At 30.5% G+C, this 18,355-nt stretch overlaps 2 protein-coding genes across 8 annotated transcripts; one reads left to right on the top strand and one right to left on the bottom strand.

Annotated features, from left to right (window-relative positions):
- Positions 1-44: 44 nt before the first annotated feature.
- Ifrd1 (Interferon-related developmental regulator 1) lies at positions 45-7,573 on the bottom strand. Of its 4 annotated transcripts, none has more exons than XM_074121798.1 (10): positions 7,342-7,573; positions 5,272-5,376; positions 5,039-5,204; positions 3,231-3,432; positions 2,911-3,128; positions 2,683-2,806; positions 2,403-2,522; positions 997-1,092; positions 802-924; positions 45-723 (listed from the first exon to the last, which is right to left on the bottom strand). In XM_074121798.1, exons 1-10 carry the CDS (start codon positions 7,373-7,375, stop codon positions 637-639), a joined length of 1,275 nt encoding a protein of 424 aa, XP_073977899.1. In that variant the 5' UTR covers positions 7,376-7,573; the 3' UTR covers positions 45-636. The 4 variants fall into 4 exon arrangements, with proteins under 4 accessions (XP_073977899.1, XP_073977901.1, XP_073977900.1 ...); XM_074121800.1 differs by lacking the exon at positions 7,342-7,573 and adding an exon at positions 5,840-5,993; XM_074121799.1 differs by lacking the exon at positions 7,342-7,573 and adding an exon at positions 5,561-5,809.
- LOC141450911 (methylmalonic aciduria and homocystinuria type D homolog, mitochondrial-like) lies at positions 6,190-16,034 on the top strand. 4 transcript variants are annotated; one of them, XM_074121809.1, is made up of 8 exons: positions 6,190-6,350; positions 7,756-7,888; positions 8,243-8,384; positions 8,989-9,122; positions 9,219-9,285; positions 10,569-10,687; positions 10,825-11,038; positions 15,900-16,034. In XM_074121809.1, the coding sequence occupies exons 3-8, from the start codon at positions 8,243-8,245 to the stop codon at positions 15,965-15,967; spliced, it is 744 nt and encodes a 247-aa protein (XP_073977910.1). In that variant the 5' UTR covers positions 6,190-6,350; positions 7,756-7,888; the 3' UTR covers positions 15,968-16,034. The 4 variants fall into 4 exon arrangements, with proteins under 4 accessions (XP_073977910.1, XP_073977912.1, XP_073977914.1 ...); XM_074121811.1 differs by lacking the exon at positions 6,190-6,350 and having other exon boundaries at positions 7,778-7,929; XM_074121813.1 differs by lacking the exons at positions 6,190-6,350; positions 7,756-7,888 and adding an exon at positions 7,910-8,049.
- The last annotated feature ends 2,321 nt before the right edge of the window (positions 16,035-18,355 follow it).

The following is an 18,355-nucleotide window of genomic DNA, read 5'->3' as shown; positions in this document are numbered from 1 at the left end:
CCTTGGATTATGGACAGATAATAAGCAAAAAAGAAGTACACCAATGAAATAATGACAAAACCAATTTATTCTTCCGTTTTAAATAAAAAATAAATAAATAAAACACATTACTTGATTGATGAAATATGGAGACTCTTTTTATAAATAACCACAAACGAAGTAATTATTACGTGGGAAATAAATGTCATCACAAATCTAAAAAATAATAATAACCATAATCATAATAATAAGTACTAAATAAAATACATTGTGAACAACAATTCAGTAACTATATTATTACTTATTAAAAAACTTAAATGCATTCTAACAAAAACATTTTGGAACCTTAACATTTTCTTTCTTTTTACTGGTTTCTTCCAACAATAATTATTGATATATATACATATATATTAATATATATATATTTTGTACCAACTATTTAACTGATTTATGTAGGAGTGTATAAGATTCACTTAATTAGCATTGCAGTTAAATTTTTCTAAAACAAATGTAAATATACACATATCTATTTATTGGGATCAGGAGCTGTTTGTATAAATCTCGTAAAACATGAGTAACAAGTAATTACAAATATAACAACTATTAATTCTCGTTTTTCGTGTTATTCAAGTGTCAAGGTAATCATAATAGGAAAAACTATGTAGCTAGAACCGCCGATCTTTTGTCCCGATTTTTACCTCTTGATATACTTCTTGCTTTAAAATTGGCTGCATTTAGAAGATGCTAAAAAATAAATAAAAACACTTTTGTCTTAAAACTTTTTTAAAAATTTAATCAATTAAAAATATTAATTAAATTTACCCTCGCTAATTTAGTTTGTTTATTTGATGCCGCATTTACAGGTGCAAGTTTTTCACCAAGTTCTAGCACTTCTCTCAATAATTCATTTTCTGTTAAGTGTAAGTTCATTCCGGATCCTAGAACCTGTAAATAGTTTTATAAGAAAAATAATTTCTACTAATTGATAACGGTACATAAAATTCGAAAACTAGGCACCTGACAAAATGCATCGTACTGTTTTTTCCTGCTCCATGAATCCAATGAAAGTGCTTCTTGGCCAAATCTTACTTGAATGTTGGGAGGTTCATCATACTGAACATAAAATGATACAAATAATAATAATAATAATAATAATAATAATAATAATATAGGGAAGGGATTAGCTATGAGGTTAGCATACTGGACTCCCATGCGGAGGTCCCGGGTTCGAATCCAGCAGCTGACCCTTAGATTTTCTCTTCCTAGGAGCTTCTTACAGCTCACTGTCCGGTGATGGACAGTGTTGTCTGTAACGAGAGAACACTGTCCGGAGGCCGGCAGTGCACTGAAAAAAGCTCCGAGCGCTAATAACCTCAGCTGTTGATGCGCTTAAAAAAAAAAATAATAATAATAAAGGAAGGGAAGGGATTAGCTATGCGGTTAGCGTATTGGATTCCTATGCGGAGGTCCCGGGTTCGAATCCAGCTGCTGACCCTTAGATTTTCTCTTCCTAGGAGCTTCTTACAGCTCACTGTCCGGTGATGGACAGTGTTGTCTGTAACGAGAGAACACTGTCCGGAGGCCGGTAGTGCACTGAAAAAAGCTCCAGGCGCCAATAACCTTAGATGTTGACGCGCCTTGAATCATTAAAAAAAAATAATAATAATAATAAAGGAAGGGTTAGCTGAGTGGTTAGGAATACTGGATTCCAACGTGGAGATCCCGGGTTCGCATCCAGCTGCAGGGCTCTTGATGATCTCTTCTTACGAGCTTTTACACTATACAATACATTTTACATAAAAAAAAAAAAAAAAAAAAAAATGAGAAAAAGGCAAAATGAAATTTCCCGAATAAGTTGTTTGAAAAACTAAAATTATCAATCTACTTAAACTTGTAATTACATTCTAGAAAGCCAGCCGTGACTTTCCAAGTATGACGAGCGTAGCGTAACAATGCCTGTCCAGACAAAAACCTAATCACTTCTCTGGCAAGAGTAGTTTTTCTGAAATCAATCAGACGAAACTCAACTAAAACAGGACATTCCCCAAAAAATAATAGATCTCTTCACATACATATTAGTTACAGATAGAACATTTCTCACCATTGAAGTCTTTCTAAACAGTTTAAATAAAGAAGGTTCTCACGGAGCTTAAAAAACCAGCGCAATTCGGGGAAATTCAGTTTATCACAAAGAGAGAAGGTATCACAATCTCTTATGTTCACTGATTAGTTGAAAACTCACCTCCGGAAGTGTCCATCGTCCTTACTGACAAAAAGAGGCATTTAAGAGAAAAAAAAATTTAAAACAGACAGAAGGCCTCAAATCCGGGTACTCTGCATGGGATTTCTTTTTTTAAAGCTAATATCCCTTAATGTTCTTATTTTGCTGATTGGAATATAAAGATCAAGTATTTTTTACATACCTCAACATATCTAAGTATATCTCTAAAGCTCGATCTTTGTGTTTTCCTATCTTTCTTAGCCCTGTACTTGTGAGAATCAGTTGATAATTGCCTAAGTTTGTCCACTAAATCATCACCAACCTATAAATAAATAAAGATAGTTTCAAGATATAACATTCTGACAAATTATGAAACATAATATATTTTCTAAAATTTCTTGGGAATGTCCGACAAATACTCCCTTTGCTATTCGCAAAAAACTTACAACAATGCTTACCCTAAATATTTAATAGATAAATACCTCCCACAACCACTCATCGTTGGACTGTCTTGCTTGTTCTAATAACAACGCTATGCCTTCTCCTGCGGCCATTCGTACATCTAGATGAGGGGAATCCAACAATTGTCCCAATTGATTTATACTCCTTTAAACAAACCAATACAAATTGTATTTCCTTTAAATAATTTATGTATTAAATAGATGAAATTTCAAAATTTAAATGATCAAAAATAAGAAAATAAAACATACGCAACATTAATTGCAGAATTTAAATCAATCACAGTTAGCAAAAGACTCCAAGATGAAATTGCAGCAAAATGTAAAGCAGCTAGTTCTTGAGTAATAGATGGCACAGATCCATCACCTTTATGATAGGAAGCAGAAAATACATGTTCTAAAGTTTGCATTGCGCTAACAATGTCTTCGGTGTTGGCCAAAAAATAAAGCAGACCCAGAGCCCAACAGCACTGCAATTAAAATAGTATGAAAGGGATGGGGAAAAATAAGAAAGTTGGTTCAGACTAATATTTAACTAATGAAACTATTTTTCTATAGAAATAATGGTATACCTTCGATCTTGCGGGAAGACTCATAGAATGGTCATTGACGATAAATGTGAGTAAAGGAGAAAGATCTCTGCAAACTTCGTCAGTCATATCTCCCGAGCCCAACTGTACACAAAGAAGTGTAGCCAACTGAGCAGCGGCTGCTTGTTCTAATCCTCTACCTTTTTTCAAACATCTTTCTATACCATCAGTTAATGTTAATTTTCTAAAAAACAAAAAATAAATATACTTGTACGAACAATCCAACCACTTTACATAATGAATTTTTCTTGAAACAATTTTCAAATCTAAAAATCTATTCAAAAAATGGCAATTCTGCTCTATTTCCTTCCAATTTGGAATTCACTTAATTACTGTATACCTACTAGCATTGTAATAGCAATATATGTACTTCAAATTTGAAATTAGGTTCATATACCAGCTCTCAAGAATTTCAGTCAAAATTATTCAACAGGAGATCTATTGTTATTGCAGTTTTAATTTAATTTTATTATCTCAGAAACAGCCTCTAACGATTTTCATTAAACTTGCAAATCCATTAAATATATGTGTCTATCAATTTTGTATGTTACATTTTTCCGAGAAAATTAATTTTATGTGAGTTTTGGACAAGATATATTAAAAGTACAATTTCGTATGGTTCTGGCACTTATTTGCATGAATAAAAACCTAACTTGTTTACCAATTTTAAAAAATTCGGTTGACAGAAATACTAAATAATTTTCTTTAAATTTTGATCACTCACTAAAAGTATGTCTCTCACTTTTGTTTTAAATATTTTTCAAGGGAATTTTAATTTAGTAGATTTCTGGAAGTGTGGAAACGTCATATCTTACACAAAATTATCCTGTATGGTATACAATATTTAAATACAAATTTTAAGTTCGAAGAAAATTTGAGAAAAAATTATAACCGCGAGAATTATGCAGGAAAAGAAATGGAAGCTCCTATGGATTTTTGTTTGAAAGAAAACTAGATACTTAATGATCCTAATTGAGGCGGAAAAACCATTACAATTTTCTTCTCGCATAAATTTAGTTTTACGACTCTCCTCGAGCATTGAGAACTTTCTAGTTAAGCTTCTCGTCCAATAAAAGAACTGATTCAAGAGATCAAGCTATTAAAAGATACTTTATGATTCGTGTGATTATGCCACGACTAATAAGATGTACCATAGCCTCACAAGACCGAGAGAGATCTATTCTGGAAAATGTTTTGGAATAACTAACATATTAAATTAGAGCAGATGATGTGGCTTTGTATAAGACATCATGGAGAATCGACACCACCAATCACTAATACACCTACTTATCGATAAACAAACTAAATACTGCACTAGATGGAAAATCAAAATAAACTACAAGACTTTTAAACTCCTTACTCTTAACTAAACGCTATCACTTCCTATACATAAATTAGATACGACAATATTATTAGTCCATGGTCTAATCACGTCAAGTAATCTGTTTAAATTTAGGCACCTCCTTTGTCCAAAATCATCTGCTAAAACTTCTTTTCACTTTAAATTGTCATCCTAACCCACTCTGCCGCGAAATAGTCACCTATTCCATTCCTTTCAGGCACAAAAGAATGAAACATGTCCTCAAACTTTCTCATCGAGTTGTTGGTGTTTCTATCCTTTTTCCCGGCAAATCATATCCTTGTCCCACCCTAAACGCACTCTAAGCAAACCCTGAACTACATAATGAAGGTTGTAACGTAAATACATTTATGCATAATTATTTTTCAAGTAATATACGTATTTTGTAAAGAAGTTTGTCTATCTATCTTAAATTAGAGCACAGAAATACCTATTATTTACGAATTCGGGAATATATTTCATTGTAAATGATGCACCAACAGATTCTAAGCAACTAGTTCTTCCTTGTGCAGATTTTTGTGTTAGACCATCGATTGCTTCAACAAGTTTTTCTTCAAAAACATCATTCTGTAGTTGATCGTCTACTTCATCAGCACCTAGGCAACGAAGGATAATGTAAATCACAAAACAAAACAAAAATCTTATAATTACAACAATTCTTACCTTCTTCTAAAAAGGTTCCATCAGATGCTAAACTTATTATACTTGCGTTGTCATTCATTGAATCTTCATCTGAAGTACCAATAAAATCACTCCGGCCTTTCACGCCTAAAAGAAATAATTGTTTGTTATAAGGAAGATCATTCAATTGCATTAATTAATCTGGAAACAGAAGAAAAGTAATTTTTTTTTTTTTTTTTAATAATTACAGATCCATTTTTTGTTTCATCAAAATTGTAATCTCTTGCAACAGATATTGAAAATATTTGATTCTGTCACTAAACACACTTACTGCTAAATACAACTGCCACTTTTTTTCTTTATCTGATTATTTATTTTCATTTTGTACTTCAATAAATTGCTCTTGACCATGTTTAGGAACTTAATTTATGTTTTTAAAACGATTCTAACAAGTAGCTCTTTTAAAATATTTGTATAAGCATGTTGCTAATAAATACTACTTAAAAAACATATTGATTTGATTTATATCTATTAAATTTTCAGCAAAACGAATTAAATCTCATTCAAACAAACTTGTAATTCTTTAATTGGGAAACACAGGGTAACATACATATGTTATGCTGAACAATTTTTTTTTTTTTTTTATGGTGAAGACCCTTTAACTGCCGTGTTTTTATCAGCGGTGTTTAAAAGAATACAGTATTCAAAATTGTGAATATCTAACTGATCCATTTATAATCGTAACATCACATTGGGAATGTCGCATACATATCCAAATAAGTTTACTTTTTCTTGAACATTAAAAAAATATTTGTACTTTATTTTTAGATTAGTTAATAAAAAATAAATTTAACAATTTACAAAAAAACACATGGTTGAACATATCAATGTTACACTAGTATACCATAATCTTTTAAGCAATATCAATACTAAATTTTTATAAAGGGTGCTACCAGATAATTTTTTTTAATGTAAATGTTTAAAGAAATAAATTGCAGTTAAAGCTGTTCTCGATTTCTGGCATAATTTTATATTGTGATATTTTGTTGAGAAACTTCAACATAATTTACCTAAAAACTTAATTGTAATCGTTGATTTCCTATTTATGAATCTTATAATAGGTAAGTAAAAACGAAATTAACATAAGTAGAAATATTAAAATTCAATAAATATGATATCTTGTAGTTAAAATCATTAAAGAAAAGAAAATAATTCAATCCGTAAGAGATTATTTCTCAAGTAGAATCACTTGTATGAAAATTAAATTATAACAAAATTATCTTACAATCTAATACATTTTTTTTGATAACCAGTTAAAGAATGAACACTTATATCGTAAAAATGGCAAAAGATAAAACTGGTATAATATAAGGCACACCAAAAAGAAGATCTCATAATTCCATATGGTCAAGAACTTAAGTGAATGTAAGAGATTAAGAACTCCACGTTTGCTTAAATTAACCAACATCCTTTTACAGAAGATTTATGTAATTAAACTTCTTAGAGTTACATTTAAAGGAAAATATATATATTGATCTTCACTTGTAAAAATGTAAGGAATTTTATGAGTATTCCTGAACACGACTAACCAAGAGATATAAAAAGGAAAATTCAAACCTAATGAATAATGTAAAATTAAATATCCATGAAGGAAACTTTTTCTCATGTAAATTATGATTCGAAAGTAAACAAAAAAAAGTCGAAATCTGTAAAGTTTCCATATGCTACATTATTAAGACAAATATAAACATAAATGAAGAAGAAGAACATAAATACAATAGATTACTAATAAATGAAAATACTCAATCATCAAATATCAATATTGTATTTAGTCGTGCTCCTATTTGGGGAGTATAATGGTTAGTAAAAGTATAATAAAAAAACCCAGTCATTCTGAAGTAATTCCATAATTAATCCACTGCAAGGACCAGCAAAAATAAACAGACACAACCTTGAATTCTACGAACAACCTTGGAGATGAGATTTAATAGGGGGCAGTACACCTTTAACTAATGTCTACATCATTAGGCATTGATTTTTTAAAAATCAAATTGTTGTAAGTCTATTTACAAATAACACAAGCAAAAATATGGGTCACGTAATATACATTACCTAGCGACTTTCCTTTCTTCTTCCCCTTAGGCATTGGAATTTTCTAAATGATATAATTTTAGTTAAATTAACACTTAATCAAGAATATAAATTTTGTATCATACGAATTCGATTCCAATTACTAAAGAATTTAAAATGTATATTGAATAAAATTTTGTAACTCATAAACATCGTGAATGCACTGAGAGCCAGCAGGCAGCAAGCAAGCCAGCAAGGCCGAAGGGGACAAAAGATCCAAGAAGTGGGGATAGCAGAGTAGTCAGGCACGTGCATAGGTGGGAAGTTATTTTCAAACACACATTAAAAGAAAATATTAAATAATTATTATTTCTTTTTTAATTAAAAAATCTTGACGATAAAACATTCTAATTTCATAAATAATGTTTAAATTTATTTAGTTTTGCAATTCAACAGGCTGTGACTGATGACATGACTGCTTTTGACAATATTTATTATCAGGAGAAAGGAGGTAATTTTTAGTCTGTGGACCAATTGGACCTGGTTGGGAAATCTACAAACAGCTGCCACTGAAGTTCTATTAATTTTAGTATGTTTAGTTTACCGTGCTAATAAGACTATGCCAGTAAAGTAATAACATGGATTCTTGATTCATTTTCTTGGAATTATGAAACTTTATTATTTTACTTTACCTTCAAAATCGTTTGCAATACTACCCTTCTCTTATGAAACAAAACATTTTAGTTTTGTGTTAGTTTGCTTGAAATACTTTAATAAGTAATAATCATTTGATAAGTTTTATAATTAAGTTTTCCCTAAGAATAAAAATATGTTTTTGCCTTTAATTCACTATGATTTCTAATCAGCTTTAAAGTAATAAGTTGTTCATGAATTTTTCAATTTTATCTTGATTTTTGACATTTTCCCACTTTGCATTTTTCAGATGTTGTTTTCTAAAATATTCAAACTGAATGGACGAAACAGATGGATTGAAGTGTCTCAAAAATTACTGTATTCTAGGAAAAGTAGTTCAAATTATAAAGGGTCTTATAAGGTGGTAAACAAAGCCACTAACGCTGTTGAAGGTGAATTACATACTTTATCCTACAGTCTTTCAAACGAATTTGTAGAATTGGAGCTAGTTTTACTGCGCAATGCTGTATTTTTATACAATTTATTACAAATGATTATATGATTCAGCAGGCAGTTCAGCTCTCTTTTCCTTAAATTTACACCCCAGCAAATACATGCTGGGATTTTATATTTCATACTACTAATAAGTCTATAAACAAGTAATGCCCAGAAGTAACAGAACATTTTTTATGAAGCAATCTCATAAAAAATGAATGTGTGCTAATTATAAAATCCAAGTTTTAGTAATAATTACTGTGGTCAGTACAACAACTGAAAATAGAGGCCTTTAAGAAACGCTTGTAATAAACTTGAAAGTCCTACTTTCATATCCAAAACAGCTAGGTTATCTAAGTCTTCAATTATTACTAATTAAGATTTTTTAGTAATGCTCATATTAAATTTAGTGGTAAAATTAAATAAGTTATTCAGAAATCAGGTTTCTAAATGTAGAATGAAGATGTTGCGAATTATTAAAATTAATAAGGTCATTCTGAAATATTTGTTTTTGGAAAAGAAATAATGAAAATTGTTATTAGTTAATATTTGACTGTTTAGATGACACTTCGGATCAACTTAATGCACATTCAAATTGGGAACTTTTAACTCCTCAAGGATTTCGATTTTACCTGCCTGGTGCAATTGGACCAGCATGGCATGATGAAATATCTGCCTCATTTATGCCTTCCACAGTATGTGGTTTAATATTTAGTAACATATTCATTTTAATATCATAGAAACTTTGAATTAAGCTTCTTGCTCAATTTTTATTTGTACTGAATTTACAGTTGAGTGAATTCGATGAGACGGAATTAGAATGCAACATCCAAGAATGTCCTGTATTGCTTCGTCAAGGTAAAATAAAACAGTTAATAATTTATATCTTTTTAAAGGTCAAGTGAAGATAATCTGTACTTTTCAAAGTAACACGTATTTAAAAAAAAAAGGCATTTACAAAAAAATTAAAGGAATTGCAGTTTTTTGAGAATTGAAAAGTATTTATTACAATTCACCAAGGATTTTTCCTCGGTTATTTATTAATTGTGCAGTTCAGTTTAGCTTCTTGCAAATTTTCTAGCGCCTGTCTGATTAATCCAGTAATTGTGAGAATTTTTTAAAAATTGAAACTAATCTCTCCCTTTTAATGCTCATTTACATTAACACTGTTCATCCTTTCATTAACATTGATATTTTTTCTTATAGACTATAGTTGAAAGTAATTTTTCTTCTGTAATTTACAATTTACACCTTCCTGCACTATTTTTTCTCTCAAGAAGTATAAAGTTAGATTTTGGAATTTCTCTTGAGGAATATTTTTGTTTTCCGCTGCATTCGGTTCTAAAAGGAGATTTTCTTTTAATGAAAAGAGATGGATTCTATCTCTAAAAAGATATACTTCCTATTAATGTTTTTAGGGTCTAACTGAGCGCTTAAGAGAGCAAACAAAGATGCTTATATTCTTCAAGTTGCTCAGCCAGGGATTTATCCCCTTAAATAAGTGTGAAAACACATTCTTAAAAATTGTCTGTGACGTCCCAATGAAAATTTCACTCAAAAAATAATTCTGTTTTTTGAAATTTAATCCATCGCTCAGTTTAATTGAGGTACTTTTTCCATTTAATCTCAAGATAGAAACAAGAACAAAGTAAACCTAAGCTAACCTAATCCAAGTTTAACCACGAGATCTTATTTATTACATTTGTATTAAAATATTCGAAAGAAATGGTAATGAAAAAATTTCCAATGAATGAATATTCTATTTAGAATGATGATACTTCCGCACTGAAAAAAAAGGTGAAAAGCTACCATCAGTGATAGAATAAAGGCCCAAGCTTTACCATGACTTTAGAAGAAGTTTCATCTTCGTCGTCATAACGTACAATCTATTGCTTCTATCAAAGTCATGTGAAGTATGTTACATACCAGATTATATTGTCACATTACAGTCGTTCGAGCAAATATTAATTAAAAAAAAACAGTCGAAATTTACCCGTCACGATATTTAATCTTTTTGAGATCAATATTTGAAAGACCCTGTCGTGATTTTGAGAAAATTGTTACCAGCAACTTATGCTAAAAATTTCGTTTTGTCCTTTTTTCAACATTTAGTACTTTCATTTTTATTTTTATTGTAATAGGTATCAATGAACTATTTTCGGGAACACCTCCGATTAGCACAAATTTGACTGTGGTAACTATTTCTCAAAAGAAGAGAAAAAAAAATAGTGAACAGGATATCGAGCGTCTTACCAAACAGGTTTTTATTTTATTTTTAATGCTAAATCTTTTAAAATTTGCATTTTTTCTACATTTTTAAGGGCTGAAATGCTCGTTATAAAGTAAATTTCTGTAGAATGTGAATTTAAATATTTTGTTTTGTTGGTTTGATTTTAGTTCATGTGTGCTGCTCAAGATATTTGTAATAAATTAAAAACGGCCGGCTATTGGGCAGATTTTATTAATCCCTTCTCTGGTGTACCCTTTAATACTCCTCATTTCAATTCAAATCTTTATAAAACAGATATGAGATTTAGATGTCTTGGTTTCAATATTAAAATACAGGGTAACTGTAAAGTGATATCAGACCATGTATCTAACAAATTTATTGGTAAGTTTTCTTTAGATAAAAGTATAGTTATCGTCTAAATATAAAAAAATATTCATTTGATAAATTTTAGTTTTAATCAGTAAAACAGCATAGTATCCAATTCTGCTTTGAAATCAGGTTTTTTGGGTATTTTTCTCCATTTGCTCATCATATTAGACACTGAAGAGGTTATAAATACATATCTATTCGTTTAATTATTTCTTAAAATCACATTATAAAGCAGTTACTATTAATGTTAGATGGACCAGGATACTGGGGACGTCTCATGGGTACAGGGCTCCAGATTTATATACAGTCTGTTATGTGCTACGTTTAGTATTTCTTTTACTCCGAAGAAATAGATCATATTGCGGTCGTGTCATGTTTTAATTTCCAGAAGTGTACGTTTAAAAGCGATTTTTATAATATTGTTTGTTTGGTTTATGTGCGATCACTGGGACTCTAAAATAAAAAACACAAATAGTTTCGAGTTAATTTCGGTTGCATGCCTCCGTGGGACCCGATATTAACTTTTTTGATACTTTATTTTAATTTTTATAAGCGAAGTTGCCATATTATTATAGATTTTTTTTTTCTTAATATGGCTTCAACTATTTGAAACGTTTTACAAGGAAAATCGATTAGCACTTCTGGGGTAAAGAGGTGGTAAGACTTTCTAAGTATTAAAACAAATCTAGAATGGTTGCTTTATTTTACACCATATTAACGAGGTTTAAACGAGTATCTAAAATACTGAGTTTTTAAAAACGGAAGTGAATATTAAAAAAATGAATATCACAAAAATTTTGGCACCAAAAACTAAAACAATAAAAGAAATTTTAAATTTATAAGAAATTTAGTTATGGGATTTCCCTTCTTTTTTTTTAAGGAACCTGACTACAATCCTCATGCTTCTAATTGACAACTATAAAAATCTTATTAAATACCTGAAGTAATAATAACAATACTGAAATAGCGCAAAGTGGGTTTAGAAAAACCTCAGGCTGCTACGAATGAAATGTTAAAAATAAATGTTTATCTTGATTATTGCCACAATACATAAAGTTTGAATTAAATCATGAATACAAATAAAAGAAAAGCAATTCGGTTCCTATATTCTGAATTCAAATTACAAAAGTAATAAATTCACGTGTTGAATGACCAGAATTTGGAATTCTTTTGACTTGCTTGCTTCTTTCTTTTGCCAAAGTGTCTGCTTATCTTCTCTATTTAACATTTGCCTTAGCCGTTCTATACAATCTTAGAGAGAAAAACTTTCTACTCCAAAATTTTGGACGAAATGCTTCTTACCAGGAAATGAATGTGATTTGAATGAATTTTACTGTTATTTCTTTCCATGTTACTACTATGATAAATTTTAACATTTCGTTTGAATATATCCATTTTTCATATCTGAGAAGTACCGAGGAATTCAATTTCAGCTAAGATTTTACTTCTAGTTACATTACAATTTATTATTGGCAAAGTTATTAGTAATTTTCAACTTAAAAATGTTTTAGGTTCTAAATAATTTTTTTTTTGTAAGCTTAATAAAAATTCATACCAAAATTATTTATGTAATTTAAAACAATTAAATTTAGTAATTTTGCATCAGTAAATTTTAACAAGGAAATTCAAAAGTCTATAATGTCCAGTGATTTTTTGTTTTTGTTAACTAAGTGTAAGATAAAATATTTTGACTGGCTAACTGTTAAAATTGTTTACGAGTGTTGTTTTAAGATTTGAAAACAACTCTTACACTGTGATTAAAATAGTAGAAGAACGCTACTGGTATGTGCGTACGTGATATTGCGTTCTCTGGCAAAGCACCATTGACGGCGTTGCACATTTACATGCGCTGTTATGGTGCATTCTCAGATAAATGAACACGTAGAACAAGGTACAGTTAAAATTAGACTGAACATTTAAAAGTAGCTCCCACATAGTTAGCTGGATTTTTGTGGAATTTCTGGAAGCCTTTCTTTGTTCCTCGTAACTTAACTGCGATAAATCCGTCCCAGTACTTGTACTTACTTGTAAATCCCAAACCATTACTTCTAATTTGAATTATAGAGATGAAATAGTAAAATAAAAAAGTAGAAAACAGCGTTGACCTTGACCCTTCAAGCCTCATACTATTCTTTCTTGTTTAAACTTACTAACTAAAATTACTAATTACTGTTCATTATTTTTGGGGGCTGATTCATTATTTCAATAGGATGGAAAAAAAATAACTGCCTATTTCAGTAATATTTATTTATCGTGCCGAGCTGTTGACCTAGGGATTAGGTCATCTTCAGGGCTTGTTGAGAAGAAGCAGACAAGATGGAGGATTCACCAACATAATAATAACCAATAAAAATATCATATATACAACAAGCCCTGAAGACGACCTAGGGGTCGAAAGCTCGGCACAATAAATAAATATTACTGAAGTTGTGGCATTTATTTTCTCATCCTATTAAAATTACTAAGCGCATTATTTAAATTTTTTAAATAAGTTAGCTGCTTAACTAAACTTTATCTAATGAACATTAGCAATAATGAGATTTTTATATTTCCATTATGAATTTCTTATTTCATAAAAAGTTTATTTCTAGAAATGGTGATGAATTTAATATATTTTTCTAACATCTTTGTAAATAAGGTGCCCTGATAGCTTTCCTTTCTTGTTTAGTTATTCAACAAATGGAAATAACTTCTTCTTAATAACAATTCTTGATAAATGGTCTGGTTATATTTTCCTTTGTTCCTTGAATGACTTGGAATATAAAGACAATTTTTACAATCTACCTTTTAAATCTTGGGGAAATGTCAAGGACATATAATTTTCTTGCTAACAAAGTCTTTTATTATTTTAGGTTTATGACCCTTCAAAGGGTCTCCTAAATGGACTTCATTATTGAACATTTATCTGTCAAATAATTCAAAAGGAACTATTCCATTGTTTGTGCTTTCGCATTTCAATTCCATTTTGTACATTATGAATACCATTTGACGTTAAACTTGTTACTAGCCAAAAACTTATTATTAAGATGAAAACATTTTCAAAGGTCAGCAACCTTAGCCTTCAATTAATCCTTCTTAATTCCTTTATAGCATTTATCTCATTGAACGTTATATTCGTAGAACTAACTCTTCTTTCTTGAGAACCATTTCTAAACAAATTCAAATGCTGGCAAGGTCACCAGAAAAGTAGCCAAAAGTGATTTTTTTCCTTGTTTTTGAATTAAAAGTGAATTAAAAATTGAATAAATCAATAATAACTTGGTTTATTATAATTATCTCATTATTATAGTGTTATCAATTCTTTTACTGTTTACATTTAAATTTTATTTCAAAAAAATGATCTTACGACAAGTCCTAAATCATTTTTAAGTAAAAAAAACTAAAGGTTACCCAAGTTTTTCCCCCTCTAATTTAACGTTAATAGCTTAGAGGTAAGCAGATGGTGGTTCAGAATTTAGATTTATTTTGTTCTTACTAGTGACTATACATAGACATAAATGTAAGTAGCTAGCAGGCCGGTGAAAGCTGATTCCTTCCCAAAAAAGTGCGCAAAACATACTGACACATAAAAATTGATCATTTTTTTTTTTTTTTTAGACTTAACTTAAAGGGCATCATTAAATTGGTTTCAGACATAATCATAATCACACCTTCGGGTGAAAGGGCTTTCAATGAGCTTCAATCGTTTTTTATAGTGTTGATTGTCTTTGACGTCTTATCAATATTCTGGATACTACGTGTGTATGTATCTGTATCTAAGAGAACAAAGAATCGCAATAAGTTGAAATTTGTTGTATCGGTTAGGTGATAACATACGACACCACAATAACATTTTAGTTAAAATCGGTCAACCAAAGAAGTACCAGTTCATTGAATAAAATTTTTAATTTTTAAGTTTTTTTTTTAAGTTTAATTTAAAATATTTTACCGGAAAAATTTGATTAAAGAGCATTCCTGAGATAGGGAGGTGGTTAGATATTACTGAAAAGTGTCATTACTACTGACATGCCACTTATATAATATTAATTAGAATGAGGGGCGGGTATTAGTTTAGTTTAGTGGTCAAGAGAGTGGCTTTGTATGCGGGAGATCCCCAGTTCGAATTCCGCGTATGACTACTTTTTATTTGTTAGAAAAAATTGTTTATACTAAAATATGAGCTTCCGTCCTCTTCCCCGCCTGAAAAAATAGGCGATTACTTTACTTTTAATAAGAATAAAAATAGGAGTCTGAATTTCCAAATTTGAACGAAAATCGTTTGACCGATCCTTAAATTTAGATTTTCTCGAAAACGCTGCTACGATTTTATTGTAACTTTCTACATGAATACAAATAATTATTTACAACACTTAAATCTACGAACTTTTCTGGAAATTCGATTAGGGTACTTCTGTGAAGGAGGGCAAAGATTCATTCTGAGAAGAAATTGAGAATTAAATATGACTCAAACTTCGAGAGTTTGAAAAAAAAAAAATGCTTGTTGAACGTAGAGAAAAGTTCTTGTGGGTGTTCATACGATTTTTACTTTAATGAAGAAACTGATCGATTTCTCCTTGTGGCTTTGTTAACGCACCATATTTGCATAGGCTTGAATATATGTCTCAGATATGCAATTACATTGACTTTAAAAAGGGTTAATACGTAATGATTGAGTACTTTGTTATCTGTCACCCAATTTACTTTACCATTAAAAAAGAAATAGAGTTTTTTTAAGAGCAATAGATTTGACAAACAAATAAAATAAAATAAGAAATTGCTCGTCAAAATAAAACTTGATTTGAGTGGAATGGAGAACTAGATTTCCTATAAATAGCTGATCATATTTAGAACTTTAACTAAAACAAAATTTGATAAATTTTTCTTTACCTTTCAGGTAGCCTTTACACCACTGCACCACCAAATACTTCCCTTCTTCAGAATATTCTTCGAGAACATGAATAGCATAAACTCGTTTAAATTGTGTTGTAAATTCCTGTTGTAATAAACATTAACGTTATGTGTCTTACTATTTCTTGTTTTTCTTTTGTTTTCATTCAATATTGTACTATTTCTATAAGTTTTTTCAGAAGTAAAATTGTACTGGATGTATATAAGTAAATGTAATTACTTCTTTTGTTCAGATAGGCCGATCAGGAGTGGACAGAGGCGAAGAACTAACATACTTTACTAAAATTTTCTCTTCTTATTAGTGAATATGGGGCAGTTAAGTGTAAAAAAAAATTGCAATTATCCTTTGAAAGGTTGAGAAACAGAAGGATTTCTTCACCATCCTTGGGTTGCGGCAGGTCTTTCATGCAACGGTTAATAAAATCCAAGGGTTTCCAAGTATAATTTCAATCTTCGGCTGAAGGTATGTTAAGTAATGTTCAATTTTGTGTCCTATAAAGAAAGAAACGTGTCATGATATCATGGCGACGCTTCGACAAAAACGTAGGATGGATCCACTACTGTGTCCCTATTTGATGTAGCACGGTCTATAGGTGCCCAGCGGAAGCTGAAGAATGCAGCATTCTTTCCAGACAGGTTAAGCACAAGTAAGCTCGCTAGCAGCGCTTTCTTTCAGTTTTTGCTGAGTGTAACTTTGTTGCTCGGTGTCAGTCTCCATAATCGGGTGCCATTCCAAATTTTTTTTTGTTTTCTTAGTCAAGAAAATTTTAGTCTTTATACTTTCATTGTTCAGTGATTTACATTATTGTGTTAGGCAAATCCACTTCGACTTTAACTATATGTCCTGTATCTGTTATATTTTAGTTACGCACAGCTTTTGCTCAGTATTGGGTATTTGTAAAATGTTAAATTGTTTTTTGTAATGTGTGTGTTGTAAAGAGAGAAATAATGGTTTGCCTGTGGCTAATAATTATAAGTAGTACATCAATTTTCGATGGAGACACTACGTGCAATGTGAAACTGGAAGGCACTGTCAGCTTTGTTGGTCTGGGCCCAAGTATGGATGATAAGAATCCCTGCCGGATTGACTTGCCCACTTCTACGAGATTGTTCAAGAGTTCTGCTAATATGTGTGCAGTGGGTTATGTTAACAAGAAATATAAATAAATTCGCATTTTCGATCAACCACTAATCTTCACAATTGGAATTTAAGTCTTACTATAGGCTCTTATTTATACAAGTGATTATACACCATATTGCAATGAATTCAGAGTAATTTTCAGCTATTCATGAACACTCCAAAAATTACAATTTTATTAGGAAACTGATTGTCTGTTGATGGTTGGATGGTAAAAAGTATGTTATCTTTTATGAATAAATCAAAAATGATAAAAAAATTCCAACAAAATCGTCATCTCAGATGTCAGATGTAGATTACTTACTCCTAATTCCTAAGATTGTTTTCTTTTGGTAAAACTCATCATTACTTTCTATTAACCTACTTAAGAGTAAATAATTTAAATGGTATTTTTGAGTTTAGTTAATCATTAAATTAATTAATCTTTTTGAGGTTTCTGATATCAAAATGTGGTTTTTGCTAATTGATGTAAATCTGTGTGGTACGTATCCTCTGAAACTCGAAATATCGCAAAAAGATCTAATTTTATATTTCATTTAGATACGACATCGTAGTATACAAACAATAACTCAAACGTATTTTGGAGATGCCTTAGTCATTACAAGAATTAAATGGATTAGGAAATCATCGCTAACTTCTTACTCTAACAATTGGTAACAGCGACGGAAGCCTTGGTTACCTTGCTTAGTAAGTAAACATTGGTTCTGTTCTTTAATTCTTCTGTTTTCGGCAGAACTTCTTTACAGAAGAGTGAAAACAACCCTAGACAATTGATTTCACTAGCTCAACATACACAATTTATGATGGTATGGAACAAATTCAGAGGTCTTGGGGCTGTCTCCACAGTTCAGTAAGTTCTTCCGTTTGGTAGACTGGCCGAAATATTATTGTTCCGTTCTCTTGTGACATCTAAGCAAAATTTGAACTTCATGCAATTTTACGTTTTTGCAAATATATCGAGCAATTTGTAAAAACCACTTTCGTTCTCAGGGCACCTCAGAACGGATGTTTTTAGTAAAACTAAATTCGTGAATATGCCTGATTATAATATTTTTTTTACGCGAGGTATGAGAAAGCAAATATTTGGTTCGCAAAGCTCATCAGCTCGGTTCAAAGCCCATCGATAACTCGAAGAATATTAAGTGGTAGTGGATGAGAGAGCATTACAGGTCTGCATCACGACAGAAGGCAAATAAGTAAATTGAAGATTAAAATTTAAAATTACATACAAAATAAATATATACTTTCGTCCTACTCTCCATGAGAGGTAGTAATTATAAGTAGTGCAAGTAGCAATTGTACAC

This window comes from Rhodnius prolixus, unplaced genomic scaffold, assembly GCF_049639745.1.
Source record: "Rhodnius prolixus isolate KJV_2025 unplaced genomic scaffold, Rpr scaffold_8, whole genome shotgun sequence".
Lineage (NCBI taxonomy): Eukaryota > Metazoa > Arthropoda > Insecta > Hemiptera > Reduviidae > Rhodnius > Rhodnius prolixus.
The sequence above is the reverse complement of the archived record's forward strand: the minus strand, read 5'-3'. Positions and strand labels throughout refer to the sequence as shown.

Coding starts and splice junctions, on each gene's coding strand:
- Ifrd1 (XM_074121797.1), bottom strand. CDS start 5,422: ATGCAATTGAATGATCTTCCTTATAACAAACAATTATTTCTTTTAGGC. Junction 5,205..5,271: donor TGGAACCTTTTTAGAAGAAG/GTAAGAATTGTT, acceptor TTCGTTGCCTAG/GTGCTGATGAAGTAGACGAT. Junction 3,433..5,038: donor CCCGAATTCGTAAATAATAG/GTATTTCTGTGC, acceptor TTTGTTTTTTAG/AAAATTAACATTAACTGATG.
- LOC141450911 (XM_074121809.1), top strand. CDS start 8,243: ATGTTGTTTTCTAAAATATTCAAACTGAATGGACGAAACAGATGGATT. Junction 8,385..8,988: donor AGCCACTAACGCTGTTGAAG/GTGAATTACATA, acceptor TTGACTGTTTAG/ATGACACTTCGGATCAACTT. Junction 9,123..9,218: donor CCTCATTTATGCCTTCCACA/GTATGTGGTTTA, acceptor CTGAATTTACAG/TTGAGTGAATTCGATGAGAC.